The sequence below is a fragment of the Chlorocebus sabaeus genome, chromosome 11, assembly GCF_047675955.1.
Source record: "Chlorocebus sabaeus isolate Y175 chromosome 11, mChlSab1.0.hap1, whole genome shotgun sequence".
NCBI classification, from domain to species: Eukaryota; Metazoa; Chordata; class Mammalia; order Primates; family Cercopithecidae; genus Chlorocebus; species Chlorocebus sabaeus.
This window is the reverse complement of record NC_132914.1, coordinates 48,387,079-48,412,594: the sequence shown is the minus strand read 5'-3', so window position 1 is coordinate 48,412,594 and position 25,516 is coordinate 48,387,079. Positions and strand designations below refer to the sequence as shown.

The window sequence follows — 25,516 nt, the reverse complement described above, 5'->3', positions numbered from 1 at the left end:
TTTTAATGTTGTGACTGCATCTATCCAAGAACCCAATGCCTGCCATGTCACATCAGGCTACATTCCTCTTAAATTTAGCAATGTTACCTTTCTGGTAAGAGGTACCTCTATAGGCACTGGAATCACTTCTGCCAGGAGGCATCCATAAAAAGCCACCATAAACATGACTGGATCATTGTTGGGGTAAACCAGGGCTACCTAAAATTCATAATGACATTCAGTTTAACAGAGGAATAAAACCATACTAATGCTTTCAATGTCACTGTCTAAGTATATAATATTTATCATGAACACAATAAATCAAACTATTTAACAGCCATCTGCTCGAAAGGAAATTAAGTTACTGAGATAGAGACACACATCTAAAAAGATCTCCGACATGCCCATGATTATACTACACACTTTGTGTACTATACTATAATGCATTCATCCTCATCCTCATCACAATTTTTCACTTAATCCTTTTGGTGATTTAGCAAAAAACAAACCATCTTAAGCATTAAGTTAATTACTTAGGAAACCCAAGGCAACTTACTTTAGTGTAGGGCTAAGGCAATAAAATAAATGTAATGGATCTCTCCAGATAGAACAGCATATTAAAGAATAAACTTTACATCTCTGGAGAGAGCCTACAACTATGGATTGACTTGATCACCATGTTAGGGCCAAGAGAAGTTTTCTTACTCTTTTTCTTTTTCTTAGATGGAGTCTCACTCTGTCGCCCAGGCTGGAGTGCAGTGGCGCGATCCCAGCTCACTGCAAGCTCCGCCTCCCGGTTTCACACCATTCTCCTGCCTCAATCTCCCAAGTAGCTGAGACTACAGGTGCCCGCCACCACATTTGGCTATTTTTAAATATTTTTAGTAGAGATGGGGTTTCACCATGTTAGCCAGGATGGTCTCGATTGATCTCCTGACTTCGTGATCTGCCCGCCTCGGACTCCCAAAGTGCTGGGATTACAGGTATGAGCCACCGCGCCCGACCAGTTTTCTTACTCTCTAATTCATTGTATTAATCCTTGTTCCCTTACCCAACAATGCAACTGTTTCTAGCAGGAGGGCATTTGGTAATAGGTGTAAGCAATACTGGCAGAAATCGTATGATATACAGTTAATTGATTAATAGAACATAAACCATGAAACCTCTATAAAGTTCAAACCAGTGATCTCACCTGTAACACATCACAGAGATAAGTGACTTTTCTAATTCACTCCAGGAATGCAAAAACACAAAAGTCACTACCACTGCCGAGTTTGTTACTTGCCTTGGATACTCACAGATTAACATTTGAAACTTAATTACATCATGAGACTTGTTTACCCTTCGTTTTTTTTTTTTTTTTTTTTTTTTTTTGAGACGGAGTCTCGCTCTGTCGCCCAGGCTGGGGTGCGGTGGCGCGATCTCCACTCAGTGCAACCTCCACCTCCCGGGTTCACGCCATTCTCCTGCCTCAGCCTCCCCTGTGGCTGGGACTACAGGCACCCGCCACCGCGCCCGGCTAATTTTTGTATTTTTAGTAGAGACGGGTTTTCACCGTGTTAGTCAGGATGGTCTCGATCTCCTGACCTCGTGATCTGCCCGTCTCGGCCTCCCAAAGTGCTGGGATTACAGGCTGAGCCACTGCGCCCGGCTGTTTCCTCCTTTTTTTTTTTTTTTTTTTTTTTTTTTTTGAGACGGAGTCTTGCTGTGTGCCCCAGGCTGGAGTGCAGTGGCGCGATCTCGGCTCACTGCAAGCTCTGCCTCCCGGGTTCACGCCATTCTCCTGCCTCAGCCTCCCGAGTAACTGGGACTACAGGCGCCCGCCACCTCGCCCGGCTAATTTTCTTGTATTTTTAGTAGAGACGGGGTTTCACCGTGTTAGCCAGGATGGTCTCGATCTCCTGACCACGTGATCCGCCCGTCTCGGCCTCCCAAAGTGCTGGGATTACAGGCTTGAGCCACCGCGCCCGGCTGTTTCCTCTTCTTTTGCTTTCAAATACTCTTAACTCACTCCCAAGAGAAGTTCGCTTTTGAACTTTTGAATTTTCCTAGGGTTCTGGAAAATTAATTCCACAAGACATTTAAACAACCCATTTCCTTCCTGCACAGTGTCCATGTTGCTAGGGAGACACAAAATCATCCGCTTAGGGTTCAGGAGGACAAGGAAACACTCGTGTGTCACATTTATAAGTAAAAGTCATGCTTTATGTGCCCTTTGTCACAATGCAAAAGTATTTTCAACAGGCTTAGTTTAGGAGATTCCATAATCATAAGCCCAATCAAAATAAGTCTATTGTGTAGTTGGTGTTTCATTCTATGAATTCCAAAGGAAAAGTAATGGTAAAAAGTAATCATATTTGGAAAGGCATTAATAGGAAAAATATCTTCAAAAATTAAAAAAACAGTTTAATGTCCTCTCAAATTAAAGGAGAAATAAAACTATGTCACTTAGTTTTTTCTTTTCTTTTTTTTTTCTTTTCGAGACAGAGACTCACTCTGCCGCCCAGGCTGGAGTGCAGTGGCGCGATCTCGGCTCACTGCAAGCTCTGCCTCCAGGGTTCACGCCATTCTTCTGCCTCAGCCTCCCGAGTAGCTGGGACTACAGGCACCCACCACCACGCCCAGCTAATTTTTTGTATTTTTAGTAGAGACAGGGTTTTACCCGTGTTAGCCAGGATGGTCTCGATCTCCTGACCTGGTGATCTGCCCGCCTTGGCCTCCCAAAGTGCTAGGATTACAGGCGTGAGCCACTGTGCCCGGCCCAGTTAGTTTTTTCTTAAAAGTAACATGAATCTTCCTCTCTTTTTACATAAAACCACAGAAAAATGTTTTAAAAGATGTATGAGGCTTTGTTGTTGTTGTTGTTGTTAGGGTCTCACTCTGTTGCCCACACAAATGCAGTGGCAAGATCATGGCTCACTGCTGCCTTGAACTCCTGGGCTCAAGCAATCCTCCCACCTTAACCTCCCGAGCAGCTGGGACTACAGGTGCGTGCCACCACGCCCAGCTAATTTTTTAAAAAATTTGTTTGTAGAGATGGGGTCTCACTATGTTGCCCAGGCTAGTCTAAAACTCCTGGCTTCAAGTGATCCTCCCACCTCATGTCCCAAAGTGCTGGGATTACAGGTGTGAACCACTGCACCCAGTCCGTGTTTGAGGCATTTTGTAAAGAGGAGGAAAAATAAAAACAAAAAAATCAAAGAGCAAATTTTGTTGCTGTTTTCTTGTTGTCTAAAGATTCAAATATTTATTTCTGGAAAGACTAAGGTTTCTCTTTCTTTTTATTAGCACCTAAAGAGATTACTGACTGGCAGCTACAGGAAAGGACATGTGAATTTCCTTCAACCCAGGAATATGAGAATTGGGCTAACCTGGGTTGGAACCAAACCACTTTTATTTTTCCAAAAATAAGAGTTATGTAAGTTTTCCTGTTGTATATTAAAACTCCAGAATATTAGAATATTAGCATATTAGAAAACAGTAAACACCACCCCCCTAAAACCAAAATGCCAATTACCCTGTCTCCAGGTTTTAACACAGGTTCGTTTTTGGTCCCCAGTTTATTAAGAAGTGTGTAGGCCAACTTTAAACTTCTGCTCCACAACTTTCCTGAAAAAAAAAGAAAAAAAAAAGTCTTACAGAAAAAAACAAAACAAAACAGGTCTACCTCAATGAAACAACATTCAGATCATCAGTATAGTCAATGAGACAATGGTCACTACCAAATGATGGGTTAGATGAGTCTCATTCACCTCCCAACACACAGTAGTCCTCCCCACAAAAGCTTTATATTCATTCTAGTTTACAAAAGCCAGTCATGCCTTGAAACAGAAATAAAACATCACCAGATGCTCATCCTGGTTTACATAATATTTCAAATTCTTTTCTGAAATAATCTGCATATCCTTAGAAACAATTTGATGTAAACTGATCACACTGAAAGGGAGGAAAACAATATTTTTAATTACAAGACTGAAAATCAGAAGGATACTTCTGTTCTAAGCTTGCTTTTTTTTTTTTTTTTTTTTTAACAACAACAAAAAAAAGACAGAGTCTCGCTCTGTTGCCCAGGCTGGAGTGCAGTGGTGTGATCTCGGCTCACTGCAACCTCTGTCTCCCGGGTTAGAGTAATTCTCGCTTCAGCCTCCCAAGTAGCTGGGACTACAGGTGCGTGTCACCACATTTGGCTAATTTTTGTATTTTTAATAGAGACGGGGTTTTGCCATGTTGTCTGGGCTGGTCTCAAATTCCTGGCCTCAGGTGATCCACGTGTCTTAGCCTTCCAAAGTGTTGGGATTACAGGCATGAGCCACCGTGCCCGGCCAGCTTTCTAAAAAATTTACAAATATCTTCAGAAATGTTCTAAGCTTTTTCTGAAAAACCACTCACATAGGTGGTATCAGACACTTGAGGAAACTGCAAAGCAAAAGCATGACTCAAATGACTGAACATTCCATAATGCTGTAATTTAGTGAAAACAAACACTAAAATGGAAATTATCTGTATGAACATGTGGATGTATTCATAGATGTTAAACAAACATACAAAGATTTGGCCAGCTAAACGCTTTCTTTAAGGGTTATATGAATGAAATGTATATATAGCTTCTGAGGTCAATGTTAAAACAATTTTGGCAAAAACAAAAAATGCTTTTCTTTTTCCTATTCCCTCCCCTCCACCACCCTTAGAAATTCTTATTTTAGATTATAAGCAAAAGGAAAATTATGTTATTTTAAATAGCTATGTTATTTTATATACAATTTATTCAGAGGGGCATCCAAAGTTTAAACTATGTCAACCTGTGTAATTCTTTAAATAAAACCTTGTTTTTCCTCAAAGATTATTTTCTATCTAGGTCTATGGACACTGTGCTCCACTTGCAAAGGAGAAAAGGAATCTGTTTGAATAAACTAGTACAAAATCTCATAGCCCAGGGTTGACCTCATTTTTCCTTGAAGTTATTTTAAAAAGAAAAATTTTAGCTGGTATGCAAAATTAAATGGAAAAGTACTCATTCTTTGTTCATTACAGAATTTTGTGCCTATTATAATCAAGAAGCAGGATGGAATAAAGATTTAACAAGTAATCAGTTTCAATTGTTAGATAAAGCCATCTGATTTTCACCATACATCATTAATACTGACCAAATGTTTTTCTAAAATCCTCTTGTAATGTTAAAACATCTATGGATGTGCAAAGTCTCTCTTCTTTTTGCTGCCCTTTAAATATTAGCTGACTTGCAAATATCGCTTTAGCAAATGAAAATATTTGGCAATAGCTTTACTTAGAACTTAGGATCCTTTTAAATTATTGAAAAAAATCTACTGAAACATAATGGCCAGCAACTGCTAAGTATCTAGATAAAAACGCTACCCATGATATTCTGAAGAACTCTTGGAGAGAAGGATCTGGAATCTTGCAGACTCACCATATGTAAGAGTGTAAACTGGTTTCCCTGTCATGTCCAGTGCAGTCAGACAGGAGCATTTTGCTTGAGTGGTACCCCAGCGCTGCAGGGCAGATTCAAGAGCAGGAGGCCAGTTACAGATGACTCCTAAAGGCTCTCCTTTCACAGGGGTCATCTGCCGTCCCTCCGGCTTGGGCTGGTTGGGGTCTGGCTGAGGTACTGCACCAGGAAAAGACCAGTGGGTGAAATGAGTACAAATACCAGTGAACACAACTTAGGTCTCTAATGTCAACTGCATCTTCCTTTTCATTTCATATTTATCTGGTTTAAACTCACTTTGAGAAAGGACATGGTTAGAAATGGTGGTCCACAAACTGGGCCTTAATTCAATTTTCCACTTAAATGTGAAATCATATTCAATATATTCTATGCAATGAACAAATCCTGACCCTGACAAAGGAAATCACTGCATATATAGAATAGCACAAAATATACATTTTTTGTAGCAATTTCAAAATTTTTGGCAAATTTGTTTTTAAATCTTTACAGTTTGTGTTCAGTGTAAGACAGCCAGGTTCTACTATACCAGATTATGTTTAATGAGAAAGCATTACACTGTGAGTCAGAAAGCCCAAGTTTATATTGACTTTTTACTAGCATTACCCTAGGCAAATTGATTTACCTGAGCTTGGCTTTCCTCATCTGTAAAATGGGGATAGTAACAGTTATACCTCAGGGTCATTACTTCACTCCAACAGGTAATGGGCATAAACCACAATATCCCATGTCTCCACACCTCTGCACTCATCTCGTATGGCCAATCCCTTTGCCTCCTGGTGAACTCTTCCTCATCGTTTTCAGGACTCGGCTGAAACAGTACATTCTCTGGGAACAATTCCCAACTACTCCCTGAGGAGACTATTGCTTCCTTAGTGCTCCCACGTTGCCCTTAGGAAAGCACTGAGGATCCTCAAGGACTCCTTTTACTGTACAAGTTTTCCCCCACAAAGGCTGATGGCTTCTTGAGGAAAGGGGTGGCTCTTACTCCCCTTACTGCCTATAGTGTCTAGTACTTCAAGGTTGTTCAATAATGTCAGCTGAAGTGAATTTGGGTGTGTGTTTAGGGGGGAGCTAATTATTAACATGCTTATTCCAGAGATTGGGGGTGAATATTTCATATCCTTTTACAGATAAAACAAAAATCCTCTTAATTTTTCTAAAATGAACAAGCATTATTCAAACAATAAAAATCAAAAAAGAATCCTACGTTTTGTTTTCTCCCCGAGACGGAGTCTTGCTTTGTCGCCCATGCTGGAGTGCAGAGGAGCAATCTTGGCTCACTGCAACCTCTGCCTCCCGAGTTCAAGCAATTCTCCTGCCTCAGTTTCCCAAGTAGCTGGGATTATAGGTGCCCGCCACCATGCCTGGTTAATTTTTGTATTTTTAGCAGACGGGGTTTCACCATGTTGGCCAGGCTGGTCTTGAACTCCTGACCTTAGGTGATCCATTCGCCTCGGCCTCCCAGAGTGCTGGGATTACAGGCGTGAGTCACTGCGCCCAGTCAAATCCTGCATTTTCGTAGCAGGAAAGATAATTTACACGTGCAACAAAAAGTCAAGTATTTACTGAGTGCCAATTATGTTCACAGGATATGATAAACATTGAGAAAATAAATGCTGCACACATAATTCTTTGAACAAACATTATGCCTAGTAAGTGCCTAGTGTAAGGAATATGGAATCTGAGTTCTTGAGGAGTATCTAGAGTACACCAGGGGACACAAACACACACAGACTCAGCACTAAGGCTAGGAAAACATGAGCAGTGCGTGACAGACGCATGGACAAGGAGGGCAGAAGTGGGGCACGTCTCCACCTGGAGGAGGAAATGTCTGAGCTGAGTCTTAAAGGATGAGCAGGAATTAGCCAGGTGAACAAGAGATGAGAAAAGAGGCACGAAAGGGAGAAGGGACAGAATGAGCAACAAATCTTAGATGGGCAAATGAAATATGAAATAAATGATATTTTATATAGCTCAATGACAAATCTGGGGATTGTACTTAAGATGCCTTGATTCATTTTTCTACTAACATAAAATTCATGAAATAGTTTCACTCCCCAATTTGCTGCCTTAGGGTAAATAATAAATGTTTCAACTGTCCTTCTGCTTTGTATATTCCCAGACCCTAAACCACCAGATTAACTAAAAAAAAAAAATAAACACGAGTGTTTCTAAATAAGTATTTTATTTGTTTGGACAGACTATGTATAGAGTAGGCATTGTTTCTGGCCATGAAAGCTGACATTATCACCATTGTCCATTAGGCTTCAATGCAGATTCTGGGGCATGCTCTTTCAGATTTCCAAAGACATACTGGTATTTTTCTTTTCCAAATGTAACAATTACTCAAACAAGCAACTACTGCCTATTTATATTGGTAATTAATGGAAAGTTGTTAGTTCTAATCTGCCAATGCAATTTTTTCAGGTAAGATTCCTGTTAAACCCTGACCTTCATGTGCCTGGTCAATACCCAATGCTAGAAACACTGGAGAGGCTTTTGCTGGCATGGGCATCTTGAACATCATTACATCATGAAAGACATCCACCATTCAATGAGTTTAGTGATTCCTAAAGAAACATATACTCATCTTAACCTCATATGTCAGGTTGCTTTCTGCAGCATAAACTGGGCTAAGACCAGATTTAGTCTACCAATGTACCTAATTCTATTAACAAGCTGATGTGATCAAAACCTATTACTATTAGTCTCAGGACATAAAAACAGACTACAAAGCTACCAAGGCTTAGCTCTTTCAACAAAAGCTTTTCTTAGGTAGATCTATTTGTCTAGATCTATTGTCATCATTCTATACTTATCAAATGGCCATTCTCATTTTATCCATACTCACACCCATTCCCCTTCCCTATTAAATCCTAGATATATGATTTCATCCATAATTTAAAAATTACTGAATGAATAAATCACTGTTACACTTCCTCTGTGAAGCCTTTCCTAACCCAGATGGAACTGATTTCTTCCCTTCTCAGAAGTGCTTATATTGGCTGATAGATACTTAATACTTAGCTATTCACATGGATATATTTTAGCACCTGTCTAAACTGTAAACATGAAGGAAATAACTGTATTTTTATAAATCTTTGAAACTTTTCACCATCAAACACGCCGTCTTGTAGAAAGCAGAAATATATGTAGCGATTGGTTGATTCATAAAAGGACTACATTATATGAAAAAAAGAGTAGGCAAACTTCTGAGGTTGAATTTGATATCCACATCCAAGAAAATGCCAAATATAAATAACTCATAAAATCATGTATTTGGGATAGTTCCTAATTTCAAAGAGTTTATTTCCAAAGACAGTTATATGCTTCATGGTTATCTCTTTGCCTTTCTTCCGTCTTCCTCCCTCCCTCCTTAATTTTCATCTAAGATCTAAAATACAGATGATCATTAGGGAAAAAAGAGCAGAGAATGATGAACTCTTTGAATCAAGAATTGTGTCTTGTTCATTCTTTAATCCTATAGTACCTGACACATAGTAACTGCTTAAGATAAATTTATTTAATGAATATATGTTTTTGGTATTTTTACTACTACCTTCCACAATTTCTTCAGAGTCATCTACAAAAAATTCCTTTAAGGGAGGCCTTTTGGGTCGTTTCAGAGTGTTCAGAAGCTGCTGGATTTTTGTAGATACTCTGCTACTGACAGGAACACCTATAAGGGAAAAAATGGTAAGTTAAAATTTGCTGACTGTAAGGATATTTTAGTTCCTCAGTTCCCTCAGGAGCTTTCATTCCTAAGGCCATTTGGCCTTTGTCCACAGTTTCCTTCTCTTTCGAGGAGACCAAATATGCACACAATAAGTTTTATGACAATAGAGAACAAATATGGTACTATTATTAATACATGGCTTAAGGATTTCACCTAATCTTCCTTTTCTGTTATTCTTTTTTTTTTTTTTTTTTTGAGATGGAGTCTCACTCTGTCTCCCCAGGCTGGAGTACAGTGGCATGATCTCTGCTCACTGCAAGCTCCGCCTAATTTTTTGTATTTTTAGTAGAGATGCGGTTTCACCCCGTTAGCCAGGATGGTCTCGATCTCCTGACCTCATGATCCATCTGCCTCAGCCTCCCAAAGTGCTGGGATTACAGGCGTAAGCCACTGCGCCCGGCCCTCTGTTATTCTTTTCTTTTTCCACATTCAGGTTTTTGTTCAAAGTATCTTCTGGAAGTATCCACTAAGTTCGATTAAGTGGCAATACTGCCACTGTGCAGATGATGGAAAAAAGGTACCCAGGATTAGTTATCAGTGGGCCAAGTACAGTGTAGTTCTGCAACTGCTGGGCTAGTTAGGAGCTATTGTTCATCATTTGAATTTTTCTAATTTAGTTTACACTACAATTGAGCTACCAAAAACAACTCCTTACCGTCAGCTGTATCCATAAGGCTGGACCTGTTGGATCCTTTGTGCATGCCTTTAACTATCCCCGAGGGGGGCAGGTCAATGTTTGCTGGGCGAATTGAGGAAGATGAGGAGGAGGAAGAGGTAGTTGTAGTGACATCAGGAGGAGCAGAGAAATTCTCTGAGAGGAGAAAACAAAATTTAGACTTATATTAGCAGCAAAACTAAGAACCTTTAAATCTTTGGGGTTTTGTTTTTTAACAAGGAAGAAAAGTACATAAATGGGGGTACTGGCTCTTGTAAAACAATCTTTAAAAATCAGATTCTACTAGCAAGACACAAAGGGAGAACCATAAGTAAAGTCAGGGTATATCAGCTTTACAAAATTATTATTTTGTAAGACTTGAGTAGCCTTAGTAAGATCAAATCACACATTCAGTGTTTCTCAAAACATCATTTTCTACACAGAAAGGCTGGTAGAAATCCAGGGTTATAGAATAATCATAATAAAACTTGCAGGGACCTCAAAATGGAACCAAATAAGATCATAACTGGCTACTAATATTGTAGTCTTTTGAACATTTCTTGATGATAGTTTATCTAGAATGTTTCCCCTTCTACCAAAGACCAAACTCATATCTTGAAAGTGGGTCAGACTGCACAAGTTTCCAGATGAAAAAAAAAAAAACTAGATAAAGTCCACTTTTAACTTTTATACAATAATCCATAGGTAATTTGAATCTCCTTGACAGACAAGGTTCTTCCCTTGGTCCAAGTAGAGACTAAATAGTGTTATTCTACTCTACTGCACATAGGGATTCTTTTTATTTTTGAGACAGGGTCTCTCGCTGTTGCCCAGCCAGGAATGCAGTGGTGCAATCACAGCTCACTACAGCCTCAACCTCCTGGGCTCAAGTGAGCCTCCCATCTCAGCCTCCCAAGTATGGGGACCACAGGTTCACACCACCACACCCAGCTAATACTTGTATTTTTAGTAGAGATAGAGTCTTGCCATGCTGCCCAGGCTGGTCTCGAACTCCTGGGCTCAAGTGATCCTCCCACCAATGCCTCCCAAAGTGCTGGAATTACAGGCATGTGCCACCACACCAGGTCTCAAGATTCTTAATATGGAGAAACTGAATGAGTAAACTGGAAAAGATCCCTGTGCAACAGGGGCATGTAACAACAACAAAAAACACCACATAGTTTTTAGTGGCTTTTTGTGATTCTTGTAAGTCATATATTTTCCTCCCTCTAATTTCCTTCTTCTTACTTCTCCAGATGTTTTCTTCTAAGTTTTTTGTAAAACTAAAAAAGGAAAAAAGCGTAATACAAACAATTTCTAAAATAGATTTGGGGGTAAGGTCTCTATGCCCCTTAAGTCTATAATTACTAGTCGAATAGTCTTTAAAGTTTTAAGTATACTAACATACATTCCAGTATACCTTTCTGTAGGATAATGTGGTAACAAAAAGCATTAAAACAGACATTTTTATTTGGTCCAGCAATTCAAACTTACAGGAATATAACCTAAGGAGATAATCAGACAAATGCACAAAGTTGTGTGTTCCAGCATGTTCAATCCAACAGTTTTTATAATAGCAAAAAATTGGATACTATTTAATAGAGGAACAGCCAAATAAACCAGGGCAGACAGTCACACAATAGTGTATACTGAAACCATAAAAATAATAGTGTAATGGTAATGATATAAAAGATGTTCATCACATACTGCTAAGAAAAGCAGGCTATTAACATTATGTTTAGGACAGTTCATTTTTATAAAGTCAAAACCAAAATCTTACATATGTAAGTAAAATCTAGAAGAATACACACTACAGTAACAACACTAAAGTATTACCCATGGGAGGTAGGATTATAGTTATTTTACTTCTCTTTTACTTATATTTTTGAATTTTTCTATTAGGAACATTAATTACTACTGTTAAGACAAACATCCAAAAAGCAATAATGTGGATAAAATGGTTTCTGTGAGTAACTGAACCAATAACTTTTCACATAGTAGTAGAAGCAATTAAAAATATAAGGTTGGATGAAACCTCTTGTTAACAAAAATTCAGGTAAAAGTTAACTGGGTGTTAGGATAATATATTTAACAAGTAATAATGGTCTTTTTTAGACAGATGTGGAAATAAAACCTCAGTAACCATGGCTCTGTTGCTCCACGACTGGAGAGGTGGTGAATACGCAAATCTTTGTAGCTGCTTCAGGAAGCTCAGGAAATGGCAGGGCAGGGCAGGGCAGAGCTAGGCCTGCAGGACAAGTCATCAGCTGTTGGCATGTGGGTTTCTAAGGAGGGCAATCATACCCTCAAGGTAGCTATTTCTTTAAAAATTATAGTCTTGAATTGAAATTTTTCCAAGTCTTTCTTTTTTTAGAAATCAGTTAACAGAATAAAGATATAGTAGGTGATACAGACAGGTCACTAAGATGAAAATTAAGACACCAAACTGCACTGATTGCCGAGAAAAAAAGGGAAAGATATCACAGACACATAATGTTAACACATATTACTTGATGTAATTTGTAACAACCAATTAAGCAAAAACAGATCTGAGCTGTACCTTTATCTGCAGATGTCACAACTCTTTAAAAAACACACACACACAAAACATAAAGCAGGGGCAAGCAAAAGCTACACTCTATACAGTAGCATCTGCAGTGTATCAATAGCAGCTCACAGGGTACCAATATCCTCAGCCTGCGCACTTCAGTGTAGCAATATCACAGCAGCAAGGACAACAAATCCAGTCAAGACAAAAGGCCTCACTGATGTTGGTTCAGCATAGATTTTGCTCAGGTTTAGTGTTTTTGGTTTAACAGAATATAGATAACAATCCCGGGAAAAATCTAAGATGTTACATATTTTAACCTTTGAATAGATCGAATATTGTTCAGCTGGGATAATTCCACACTGAGACTGGTGTTATATCTTGCAGCTTGAGTATTGCTTATGGAAATAGCTATGGCTTCAGGTGGGCAAAACTACGCACCAATAATGCAGGTGATACCTATTATTCCTGTGACAAATGTATTGCTGGTGTTTCCTTCTTTGCCTCATTAACTGTCATGTTCTCTGTAATTCTTTTTTTTAGGCCATACTGAAAAACCTAACACAAACCATAAACTATTTCCTGGATACTGGGAGCCAAATGGAATGTAATTTAGACTTCTTGGGTAGATCCAGCTCCTACCTATTCGAGTATTGGCAAATACATCAGCTAGAGACCCACTGGTTCCTTTGACCTCTCCGTGGGACAGCGTAGAAGATGCGGATGAAGAAGTGGACGATCCCTGAATTGAACGGTTGATCCAGGACTCAGCATTCTGTAAGCTCTGTTGCAAGGCAGCAGAGAGCGCAGCTTGGCGTCTCAGAGAGCCCTCATCCTCAGAGGCCGAAGATGTGTCTGTGTGGAATTAGAAAAAAAGAAGTTCTCGATCCTACCTAGAACAGAGACTTTTCAGTTTTTGCTCATTGGTCACACATTCAGTTTCGACACCAGCAAAACATTCTCATTCTTAAGGTAGATTAATATGTAAAGTTTCTCAGGAATCTCAAGGAAACGTCTATGGACCAAAGCCTACAAAAATAAAATAGCCTAACCCCACAGGTAATTTTTAATTGTTTTCTTTTAAACTCTTTCAAAACATTTAAACTTCATTCCCTGCTTTTCTGCTGTAAGCTTAATCAGTATCTAAATTTTTCTAGTCCATCTACTTATGTTCAAATAATACTGAAGTACTTATATGTCTTCCTGAATCTCTACTTGTGATATGATGCTACATTGATTTTGACAAAGTATTTATTCATCTCTAAGGAAATGATCTTGACAGGGAGACATAAAAACTTAATTCTTGCTAAAAATGTATGTCTCAGGTCGGGCATGGTGGCTCATGCCTGTAATCCCAGCACTTTGGGAGGCTGAGGCAGGCAGATCACCTGAGGTCAGGAGTTCGAGACCAGCCTGGCCAACAAGGTGAAACCCCATCTCTACTAAAAATACAAAAAATTAGCCAGGCACAGTGGTGAGTGCCTGTAATCCCAGCTACTTGGGAGGCTGATAGGAGAATTGTTTGAACCTCGGAGGCGGAGGTTTCGGTGAGCCACAATTGCACCACTGCACTCTAGCCTGGGCAACAGAGCGAGACTACATCTCAAAAACAAAAAACAAAAAACATATGTGCCAAACAGTGAGCTAGGTGCTGGGGAATGAAGTGGTGTAAACAATCCTTAGCCTGGAGGTATTCATGGCCTTAGTAGAAAAGGCAGCCAGTCAGGGGGCATAGGTAAGCTTTCCATGCATGACAGGAAAAGGCACAGCATCAGGATTTCTTTCCTTAATTTTCAGCTGGAGAAGAATTGTGAGAAATCCACTGATGTCTGTATTCAGTTTGGCTCTGACTTCAGGAAAATAGGCCTAAATTAGAAAAGCGTGCGGGGGGGTGGGAAACTCAACCAAATACAGGGAAGCAAAAGCCAGGGAAAACAGAAGTCGGGAATTTATTCCAGGGTTGTAAGCTCATGAAGCACACAGTTAAAGAGGGCATTTGGTCTAATGTGAGATAAATCGTTCTAAATGATTTCTGGGTGTTATGATTTACAATTTATGTGGATTGAATTTCATTCAGTTTTTAAAAATTAAACATTCTGTGGTTAGTACTGCAGAATCCTTTCCTCTAACTCAGGTGACACCGTAGGTTCATGTTCTGCTTTGGTTCAAAGAGCCAAACACATAACTAATGGGGCTGGAAAACTGCTGGCACCTCACAATGAGAACCTGAACCACAAAAAACTCATCTAATCCAGAAGTCAAATTCTGCAGGCCCAGAGCAAGAGAGAAAGTTAAAATAATGGGCTGGATGCAGTGGCTCAGGCCTGTAATCCCAGTACTTTGGGAGGCCAAGGTGGATGGATCACTTGAGGTCAGGAGTTCAAGACCAGCCTGGCCAACATGGTGAAACCCTGTCTTTACTAAAAATACAAAAACTAGCCGGGCATGGTGGTGTGCACCTGTAATCCCAGCTACTCGGGAGGCTGAAGCACACGAGAATCACTTGAGCCCAGAGGCTGCAGTGAGTAGAGACAGCACCACTGCCCTACAGCCTGGGAGGCAGAGTGAGACTCCACCTCAAAAACAAAAAAAAAAACTGAGAGAGTTATATAATGACTATGCCCTTGCTTCTTGTTCTGTACTACCTCCAACTTATTATTTCATATTGAGGGAGGTCTGAGGCCTGAGACAGATTGTTTTTGCTTTTTAAAAAGTACTAATCACAATATGTGCCAGGAACTATGTCAAGTCCTGGGGGTTTGAAGTGTATGAGTGCTTATGGCACAGTAAGTGCCCTAAAAAGGCTTACAGGAGACACAGAAGCCCACAGATAATTTCAAAAGATAAAACAGATGCTAAGAAATGGGAGTTATCAAAGCGTTTCACAGGATGGGGACCAACCTGAGTCAGTGATTTCAAGTACTTCTTTGTACATAGACCAAAGACTTTAAAGAGTAAGGCAAAAAAATGAGGGTGGAGAGATAAACAGTGACCAGATCCCAAAGAGATAAAGTGATGAGGTCCATAAAGAAGAATGAGATCTAACATGTAAAAGGGGGGTGATTAAAAGAAAATTTCAAGAAAAAAAGAAATAATCGTATCTGTAACCCTTTAAGGAAAAGCATTTTGTGTAATTTGCAGAAAATATTCTAACATTTCAACTGTACCCTGGGAGGCAAATGTTCCTGTCTCTGCAAACATGTTAAAAAAAAAAAAGGGAGGAAGTCGGGATAGGGCCCACAGGACAGGTGAATTTGACCTTAAGAATAAAGTATTTTCAAGGTAACTTATCTCAAGATTCCACAATCGCCATTGGATTTGCAGGCTGCTTTTACTGTATCATGTATTTTAATTTGTTTAAGTTTAAAATCAGAATAACCTAATTTTCAAAAGACAGTAAAACCAGTATTTTCATGATTAGGTTTATGTAAAATTGGTTTCATTATGTTTCTTTTTTAAAATTTTTTTTTATTTTTTTTATTTTTTTGAGAAGGAGTCTTACTCTGTTGCCCAGGCTGGAGTGCAGTGGCATGATCTCGGCTCACTGCAAGCTCTGCCTCCTGGGTTCACACCATTCTCCTGCCTCAGCCTCCCAAGTAGCTGGGGCTACAGGTGCCCGCCACCACACCTGGCTAATTTTTTCTATTTTTAGTAGAGACGAGGTTTCACCGTGTTAGTCAGGATGGTCTCAATCTCCTGACCTCGTGATCCGCCCGCCTCGGCCTTCCAAAGTGCTGGGATTACAGGCATGAGCCACTGTACCCGGCCTTCATTATGCTTCTATATTGGATCAATTATGCAATTAGGTATATTGCTTCAATTCAATTACCCTGTTTGTCTGCCAGTCCTCAGTGTTTAATGACTTACAACTATGGGGCAGCTTAGCATAGTGGAAAAAACATGGCTTTGGTATCCGTCTTCCATTCAAACTCTGGGATGCACCTCTTACTAGCTATGTGACTTGGGGATAAAATTACCCATCTGAGAAGACTGTTTGCTTATTTGTCCATTTGACAAACACACTAAGCACTACATCAGTTGGTAGGAATAAAAAGTTGGGCAAGAAGACATAGTCCCTACTCTTATGGGACTGAGATGAGTTAGAGGAATCAAGACAGCCACCCAAGGAAGTAAGACCTAACCCAAGGCCTAATGGGTAAGTAGGAATTAGTTATGAAAGGTAGGGAAAGTACAGCGTCAGGTAGAGGGGGCTGCACGTGAGAAAGCTTAGAAGGGACAGAAAACTTTTTGAAGATATTACAGAAACAGAGACTAGCCAGAGCACAGGATGCAAGACTGATAGTCATGGTGATGAGACCGGACAAGTAAGGTAGCACTGGGGCACCAAGGGCCTTGTAAGACAAGCTAAGGAAACTTGCCTTTTTCCTAACCATAGCTGGGAGACCATGAACAAAGACACTGTACAGAAAGCATACATAGTAGTGCCAGCCCATAGCACCTGGCCAATAAACATTTATGCCCCTTCTAATCCCTAGGAGAATGGTTAAAAGGAGTGTGTATTTCTTTTTGATTTGGAACAACCTGAAATTCTTCCTAAGAGTAATTTAAATGGCTAATTTCTTCCTATAAACATGAAAGGAAAGATGGCAGAAACTGACTAACAGTTGGTAGAAGAAAATAATACCAAATCACGCCACCTGAGAAATGAGGTGCTTACTATGACTAAGTCACCCTATGGCCACAGAGAAGAAACTAGCTGGGTAAAGTTAAAAGATGATCATGTGGTGAAGCCTACATAAAATGTAGCACTGCTCTGGGATTGTATCTTTTTAAAAATCAAAACAAGGTCCCTTAAATATTACTATTTTAAAAGCAATTTGTCACCCAGGAAATTGTTACGAATTTGTAGAAATTTGGGCAAAATTAAATTAATAGAAATTTATCATTTTCTTACTGATTCTGCTCTGATTAAAAATAAACTCATGACTGGTATCACTTATGAATAAAACATCTCCCCTAAGCTCTTATATATAACAAATACACAATAGAAAAGACTTCTGAAAACATAGTTTGCCTTTCAGTTTATAATGTGCTGTGATTTTAACAAGGCACCATTGAATACTGGTCACCAGAAGCCTACAATCCATTTATAACCAATTAGTAAACATATAAACAATTAGCATGTTGGCCAGGCGCACTAGCTCACGCCTGCAATCCCAAGCACTTTGGGAGGTTGAGGCGGATGATTCCTTGAGCTCAGGAGTTTGAGACCAGCCTGGGCAACACAATAAAACCCTGTCTCTACAAAAAATACAAAACTTAGCTAAGTATGGTGGCGTGTGCCTGTAGTCTCAGTTACTTGAGAGGATGGCCTGAGCCCAGGGAGCAGAAGTTGTACTGAGCCACAATCATGCCACTGCACTCCAGTCTGGGCAACAGAGCCAGACCCTGTCTCAATCAATCAATCAGTCAATAAACAAAAACATTTAGCTTGCTGATTTTAAGGGAAGAAAAGTGCTAAATTTGCTAATTACTTTTTTTTTTTTTTTTTTTTTTTTTGAGACAAGGTCTTGCTCTGGTCCCCAGGCTGGAATGCAGTAGTGCAATCCCAGCTCACTGCAGCCCTGCCCTCCCAGGCTCAAGTGATCCTCTTACCCCAGCCTCCTGAGTAACTGGGACTACAGGCGGGCAATACCATGCCCAGCTAATGTTTTGTATTTTTTTGTAGAGAGAACATTATGCCATGTTGCCCAGGCTGTTCTTGAACTCCTGGGCTCAAGGGATTCTCCCAACTCAGCTTCCCAAAGTGCTGGGATTACAGGCATGAACCACCATGCCCAGCCTACTAACTTCTTAGCTGCTGTAGCACTCTTCTTCCTCAGCCATGTGTTCTTTGAACAAAGAACAGGAAATGGCTCTGTTCTTTTAGAAAATATCTTATCTAAAAATGTTTATTTAAAAAAAATTTAAACACTATACTGTTTATCCATTCCACTCCTGTGTATTTACTCAAGAGAAAGGAAAGCATATATTTATACAAAGACTTGTACATGAATGTTCATAAGGACTTTATCTGTAATAGCTACAAATGAGAAACAACCCAAATGTCCATCAACAAAGGATTATATAAACAAATTATAGTATATCCTACAGCAATAATAAGGAATGATCCACTCTTGTCATCTACACAACAACATGAATGACTCTCAAAATAATTATACAGAGTGAAAGAGGCCAGGCATCCACATCCCCTGCAAACTAAGTAAGACTGTATGGTTCTATTTGTATAAAGTTCAAGAATATGCAAACTAATGTACAGTGGCAGGAAACAGATCAATGTTTACCTGGGGATGGAAAAAGGTGGGGGAGAGATTATGAGGAAATCTAGGAGGAAGACGATAATAGGGGAGAGGAATGATGGATTTTTTTTTTTTTTTTTGAAAACAGGGTCTTGCTCTGTCGCTCAGGCTGAAGTACAGTGGTGCGATTATGGCTCACTGAAGTCTTGACATCCTGGGCTCAGGTGATCCTCCCGCCTCAGCCTCCCAAGTATCTAGGCCTACAGGTGGCGTGTGCCTGTAGGCCCAGCTACTCGGGAGGCTGAGGCGGGAGGATCGCCTGAGCCCAGAAAATCTAGGCTGCAGTAAGCTATGATCGTGTCACTGCACTCCAGTCTGAGCAACAGAGCGAGATCCCATCTCAAAAACAAAAAGATTCATGAGGGTGAAAATATGCCTTGGCGACAGGACAGTAACATCTAAGAGCCTGTCCACCTGAGGGATATTATGTAAATTGGACAAGCTCCTAGAAAGACAGTACCTGCTACTAAGTTCCTACAACTGGGTTCATATATCAAGATTAGGCCCACACTGTAGCTTAGAATGGCAGGTAAGTCAAGACTCACTGAAATGAAGAACTCATTCTAATAACCACTATAATATTTGTCACCTGAACTAGGCCAGGAAATGGGAGGTGACTGCCAAGTAGGAACTTCAAAGAATAAATAAATAAAACCACCACCAGGACAATAATATACGATCTAGAACCCATGGAAAGAAGTGTGCACGTGTGTTTCGGTGGGATGAGGTACTGTCAGGCAGAAGAGTGTTATTTTATCTTGCCTTGGTGGATTAGGGGAGTTCAGGACTTCCAGAAATATCTTCAAGAAAGGCAAAGGAAGTTTCTATGTAGACAAGGGAAAAATTTGAAGCTAAAGAAGGAAAATCTTTAGAGACCCAAGAAGGCAGCCTAGGAATAAAAGCACATAAAGATTGCAGAACACTTCCCAAAATATGACAACAAAAAAAGAATATACAGAAAAGATGATCAAAAAGTTAGTTCTGGAAGCAGGGCCAACCAGAACCTACCCTGAGCTACAAATTCTGAGCAGCTTAATCAAACACTATACCTAACCGGAGCAGGTAACTGATTCAGCAGACAAGGGTTAGGGGGACTTTCAGAACTGCCCCAGATTTTCTGGCATTCCATAACAATCTGTCTGTGTGTATAGAAAGCTGGCTGGGGACTGAAAAACTGGTCTGAGAGCTAAGAGGCAAGAGGTCCATGAGTTACCTGACTAGCTGAGATACTTCTGAGAGAAGGGGCACTTACTATTAGTAACTACTCCAGGGCACTCTACCCACAATGAATCTCCAAACACTGTTTCTCTAAGTACCTTCCCATATCTATGAAAAAAAAAAAAAAAAAAGTTTACAAAACTAATTATTATTGAAAATATTGAGGTAAAAAGAAATTCATTTTCATTTACTGCCTATTTGAAAGCTAAATCAAATATGCAGCAATTGTTAGAGCTCCACAATTAACCAGAAAATCTTTACTTGAGGACAGGACAGAATAAGAGGCAATATGCCAAGTGACCTAGGAAATGGGCTTTCAAAGTCAGGCTGCTCTAGACTGTAATCTCAGCTCTGCCACTGATAGGTGTTGAGCAAATCAGAGCTCAGGGTCTTAATCGTGGTGTCTGGTGCTTTCCACTCTCACTCACGGTAGATTATTTCTACAGTGGTTTTATTTATTAGCTCACATTCAGTGGATCTTTCTCTGTGGAAACCCTAAGCCCCACCCCCCACGGAGTCTGTATCCTTTCAGAGATCATTTGTGCCCAGGGTTGTCATCAGCCTAAAGCCACATTTTAATTTTAGTTCTTACCAGGCAGGTAGTACCATTCAAACTCTGTACCCACTGACCAGAAATTCTCAGGGAAGGGCAGGCCCTGCCCCTGTTATTCCGAGGCCAGGCACCAGGCAAGCCCTTTTTTTTTTTTTTTGAGACAGAGTCTCACTCTGTCACCCAGGCTGCAGTGCATCGGATCACCGCAAGCTCTGCCTCCCGGGTCCACGCCATTCTCCTGACTCAGCCTCCCGAGTAGCTGGGACTACAGGCGCCTGCCACCGTGCCTGGCTAATTTTTTGTATTATTTAGTAGAGACGGGGTTTCAGCGTGTTAGCCAGGATGGTCTTGATCTCCTGACCTCGGGATCCACCTGCCTCAGCCTCCCCAAGTGCTGGGATTACAGGTGTGAGCCACCACGCCTGGCCTCAGGCAAGCTTTTTTGACAGGTTCCTTTTTTCTAATTCACCCAACAGCTAAAGATGCAAGTCCCTCCAGGGATCTTAATTCCAGCTTGCAACCTTAACAGGCCTAAGATTTTATTATTATAGTTAAAATTAAGGTCCCTGGTTTACTGATTCTCCTCCCCACAGCCCAGCAGAAGTAAGCACCACCTCATCATTCTGATTTTCAGTGTTCATCATTCTCCCTTGCTCTTGTATACATTTAAAAAAAAGATGGTTACCTTTTACACAGCATTTGTAAAAGAACATTTTCTTTCCCCTATCTTTCTAGGAGAGAATTTTCAGGTTATCTAATTGACTATGTGTCTAAAAACAGAAGTCTGGGCAAGTTATTGAGTCTCTCTAAACCTGTTTTCTCATCTACAAAATGGGGTAGAAGACTATTAACTAAAAATGAAAAAAATATATGTTAAGCACCTAGCCCTTTGGTAGACTGAGGGCATGCAATAAATGGTAACCATAACATTACTCTTATCAGCAAACCTTAAATTTTACAGTCAGGCATTGAAACAAATTCAGCCGGATACAGTGGGTTTTTACTGTACTTTGCCTTAAAGAACATTGGATATTCACTAGTCTCCCAAGTAATTGTGGACCACTGGTCATACCCCACACCAATCATAAAATACACTATTAAAATGATCTGACTGTATTAATTAGAGCACATTTATTATGGAGGTCTGATTTGCCAACTTTGTTTACTCTGTGGTTTAGGTTAAAATTAGAATATTTAGGGAAGACTCCCCAACCTGGTAAATCAGCAGGTATTCTAAGTTCAAATTAACTGACTGACATATATTTAGGACCATAAGCATTCGGAAGGCAACAGTTATTTAATTTGGTTATAAAAATACTCATTCCAGTACCATGCATATACATGAGTATCTTTTAGGGAAAGAGGATTTTTTTTTAAGTTGAGGTCTCACTCTGTCACCCAGGCTGGAGTACAGTGCTGTGATTATGGTTCACTGTAGCCTTGACTCAAGTGATTCTCCCACCTCAGCCTCCTGAGTGGCTAGAACCACAGGCACACACTACCATGCCCTGCTAACTTTTTAAAATTTTATTTTATTTAGTACTATGAAGGAATTTAAAAAAATTATTTGTAGAGATGAGATCTCTTGCTATGTTGCCCAGGCTGGTCTCAAACTCCTGGGCTGAAAGGATCTTTGGGCCTCAGCCTCCCAAAGTGTTGGGATTATAGGCTATAAAGTAAAAAGAATTTTCTAAATAAACGTGACACTTTAGTGGAAAAATGAACACAACCAAGAAGATTTTGAGTCTGACGCTTAATTGCTATCTGACCTGGGGCAAATTACTTAGCGACTATGAACCTGGTTATTTCCTTATCGCTAAATCTGCCCTTCCTACTTTACAGAGCATTTATGAGAAACAAATGACACAGGGCCGTCATTAGTATGTGAAAGTCCTTTGCATACCATAATGTACTATAATTCCATGAAGCATTATTAAAGTAGATTAAAAGGATAATATTCCAGTATGTTCCTGGGTATCATTTTCACATACAGAAATACAGAGCAGGGTGTGGTGGCTCATGCCTATAATCCAACACTTTGGGAGGCTGATGTGGGAGATCTTTTGAGCCCAGGAGTTTGAGGCCAGCCTGAGCAACACAGTGAGACCCCATCTCCATCTCTACAAAAAATAAAAATATTAGCCAGATGTGGCAATATGCACCTGCAGTTCCAGCTACTAGAAAGTCTAAGGTGGGAGGACTGCTTGAGCCTGGGAGGTTGAGACTGCAGTGAATTGTGACTGAGCCACTATACTGCAGCCTGGGTGACAGAGACTGTGTCCAAAAAAAAAAAAAAAAAAGGAAAGGAAATTCTCCTTGTCTTCTGGCCCTATGAGTTACTCTAGCTACTCTCAAGCAGAGCCCTGTGTGAGACAGACTTCTAAATTTAAGCCAGTTGAAATAGCTTACTGTGCTTTAGGGTCATTATGTGGTCTATTTGGTCATCTGTGCACTCTCAGAATGCAGCAAAGGGTAAGTCCACAAGGGTGCAGAAAAAGCTTAGAGGGAAAAAATATATGCTGTAGTTTTTGCATTGTGCTTTTCCGTATGAATGAGTAATAGCATTACACAAAGAACCCCTACAAAGAAAAAGCTGAGGTAATTGCCTCATGACATTAGTAAATGATTTCAGCACATAAAGGGAACTGGATGGCAGTAATTCAAGCAGTCTAAAAGACTCTGAAAAAAGCCACAAGCCTTTTTCAGAAAAGAACCATAGATCGCTACCAATTTAGAGAAATCAAATGTTCTAATCCACAAGATAGAAATTAATCAATAAGCAAATTTTAGGGTGACTGACATCTTATCATTTGAGAGTGATTTGGGAACAAAAGACAAATTATTTCCTATGCCAACTATTTACCATATTTTCCAGACTATATACTATAAATAAAGCCAAAATTTCTAACATATTTTTCTCCTTAATCCTTTTTATTAAATCCTTCAAAAAGAGCAGCTCTAAATTTTCATCAATTCAGTAATTCAGTTATGTGTTGAGTGCCTCCCAAAGAAGCTGACTGGCTGGTGCACTCTAGAAGTTATCCCAGAAACCAGGTGCATACAGGACAGCAAGTGCAGAGTGAGAGCCTTGACCCAAAATGTGCTTTATGATGTATGCTGTAACATCTCAGGCAGTGTACAAAGAAAGATGCAACTAAATCCTGTAAAATGTTAGGCTAATTTTTCCCTGCAAGAGTGGCACAACTTTTTGTTTGTTTGCTTGTTTGTTTGTTTGTTTGTTTTAAGAGATGGGGTCTCACTCTATCTTCCAGACTGGAGTATGGTGGATTGATCTCAGCTTACTGCAGCCTCGACCTCTGGGGATCAAGCGACCCTCCCACCTCAGCCTCTCAAGTAGCTGGAACCACAGACATGCACTACCACAGCTGGCTAACTTTTTAATTTTTTGTAGAGATGGGGTCTCACTATATTGCACAGGCTGGTCTCGTCCTAGGCTCAAGCAATCCTCCCACCTCGGCCTCCCAAAGTGTGGAGATTACAGGTATGAGCCAACACACCTGGCCACAACTGTTTTATTTATTTATTTATTTATTTATTTATGAGACGGACTCTGGCTCTGTCACCCAGGCTAGAGTGCAGTGGCACGGTCTCGGCTCACTGCAAGCTCTGTCTCCTGGGTTCATGCCATTCTCCTGCCATAGCCTCCTGAGTAGCTAAGACTACAGGTGCTGCCACCACGCCCAGCTAATTTTTTGTATTTTTAGTAGAGACATCTTTTCACGGTGTTAGCCAGGATGGTCTCGATCTCCTGACCTCGTGATCCACCTGCCTCGGCCTCCCAAAGTGCTGGGACTACAGGCATGAGCCACCGTGCCCGGCACCACACTGTTTTTAGGTCACTTTTGTTTGAGATGGAGTCTCGCTCTGTCACCTAGGCTGGAGTGCAATGGCGTGATCTCGGCTCACTGCGACCTCTGCCTCCCGGGTTCAAATGATTCCCCTGCCTCAGCCTCCTGAGTAGCTGGGACTACAGTAACGCACCACCACACCCAGCTAATTTTTGTATTTTTAGCAGAGACGGGGTTTCACCATGTTGGTCAGGCTGATCTCGAACTCCTGACCTCTTGATCTGCCCGCCTCAGCCTCCTAAAGTGCTGGGATTATAGGCAAGAGCCACCACACCTGGCTTTAGGTCACTTTGGGAGCTGGCCAGAAGCTGATTTTTTTTTTTTAAGCCTTTAATGGCAATGATTAATGTAAATTTTCTTCCTCCTCCCTTCCCTTGAACACAGCCTCGGCATTCTTCTAAGCTTCAGTGTTTCTGTGGCTATCAGAGTACATATGTGAGATAAAACCTATTCCACATTGCTGGGTTAGGCTGTAACAAGTTCTGGGAGATACTGATGTAGGATTAAACTACAATAGGCATTGGAAATAGCCAACTGGTAGCTCCTAAGATCTTGGAGAGAATGGAGTCGATCCCTAATTGTGGGTACAGCAAATTCTACTCCCTAAAATGAAAGGGGCTAATGGAAAACTTATGATAAGAGTTCTTCCCACATTTCCTCACTAGAGCAAAGTATTTGTCTTAGGCATGTGTGTAATTGTTGCATGACAGCATCAAGATACCCTATGTGGGGGCTGTGTGAGAAATCACTATGCAGGGTGCATTCAATGTTTCCCCGTGTTGTGAGAGAATTCCTCTTCTATTTGACAACACAGATGTCCCTCACAGCATATGAAGGCTTCTCAGATACTATCCAGAGATCCCCAGAACAGGAGATAAATGGGTACAGAACATTTTTATTACTCTGTTCTGCTAAATACAAGTCTTAGGAGAAAGGACTGTATCTTTGGAATCATGAAATTATTATGTATAAAACACATAGTATGATCGAGAACATTAGGCCACAACTTCAAGGCTGCAGATAGAGGAGAACATTAGTATCTAGAAACACAGAGGCCTATAGTGAATTTGAAAGGACTACAGTCTCATTCAGCAATGAACAGCTGTGGTTTGTTTCTAGAGCTGGTGAATTCCCCTCAGGCAGTGACTTTTGTAAAAGGGGACAAAAAAGG

General features: G+C 40.4%; 1 protein-coding gene across 3 annotated transcripts in view; it reads right to left on the bottom strand.

Annotated features, from left to right (window-relative positions):
• The window catches only part of DIP2B (disco interacting protein 2 homolog B), a 255,438-nt gene that overhangs the window by 66,051 nt on the left and 163,871 nt on the right, over positions 1-25,516 (bottom strand). Inside the window, exons 5-10 of one of the 3 annotated variants that reach the window (XM_008003223.3) lie at positions 13,028-13,240; positions 9,838-9,993; positions 9,006-9,125; positions 5,408-5,605; positions 3,497-3,588; positions 88-198 (exon numbers count right to left, since the gene is read on the bottom strand). In XM_008003223.3, coding sequence (XP_008001414.1) covers positions 88-198; positions 3,497-3,588; positions 5,408-5,605; positions 9,006-9,125; positions 9,838-9,993; positions 13,028-13,240 — 890 coding nt within the window. Of the gene's footprint in view, positions 1-87; positions 199-3,496; positions 3,589-5,407; positions 5,606-9,002; positions 9,126-9,837; positions 9,994-13,027; positions 13,241-25,516 lie in introns of all 3 variants that reach the window. The other 2 variants (XM_008003222.3, XM_008003226.3) reach the window with 2 other exon arrangements.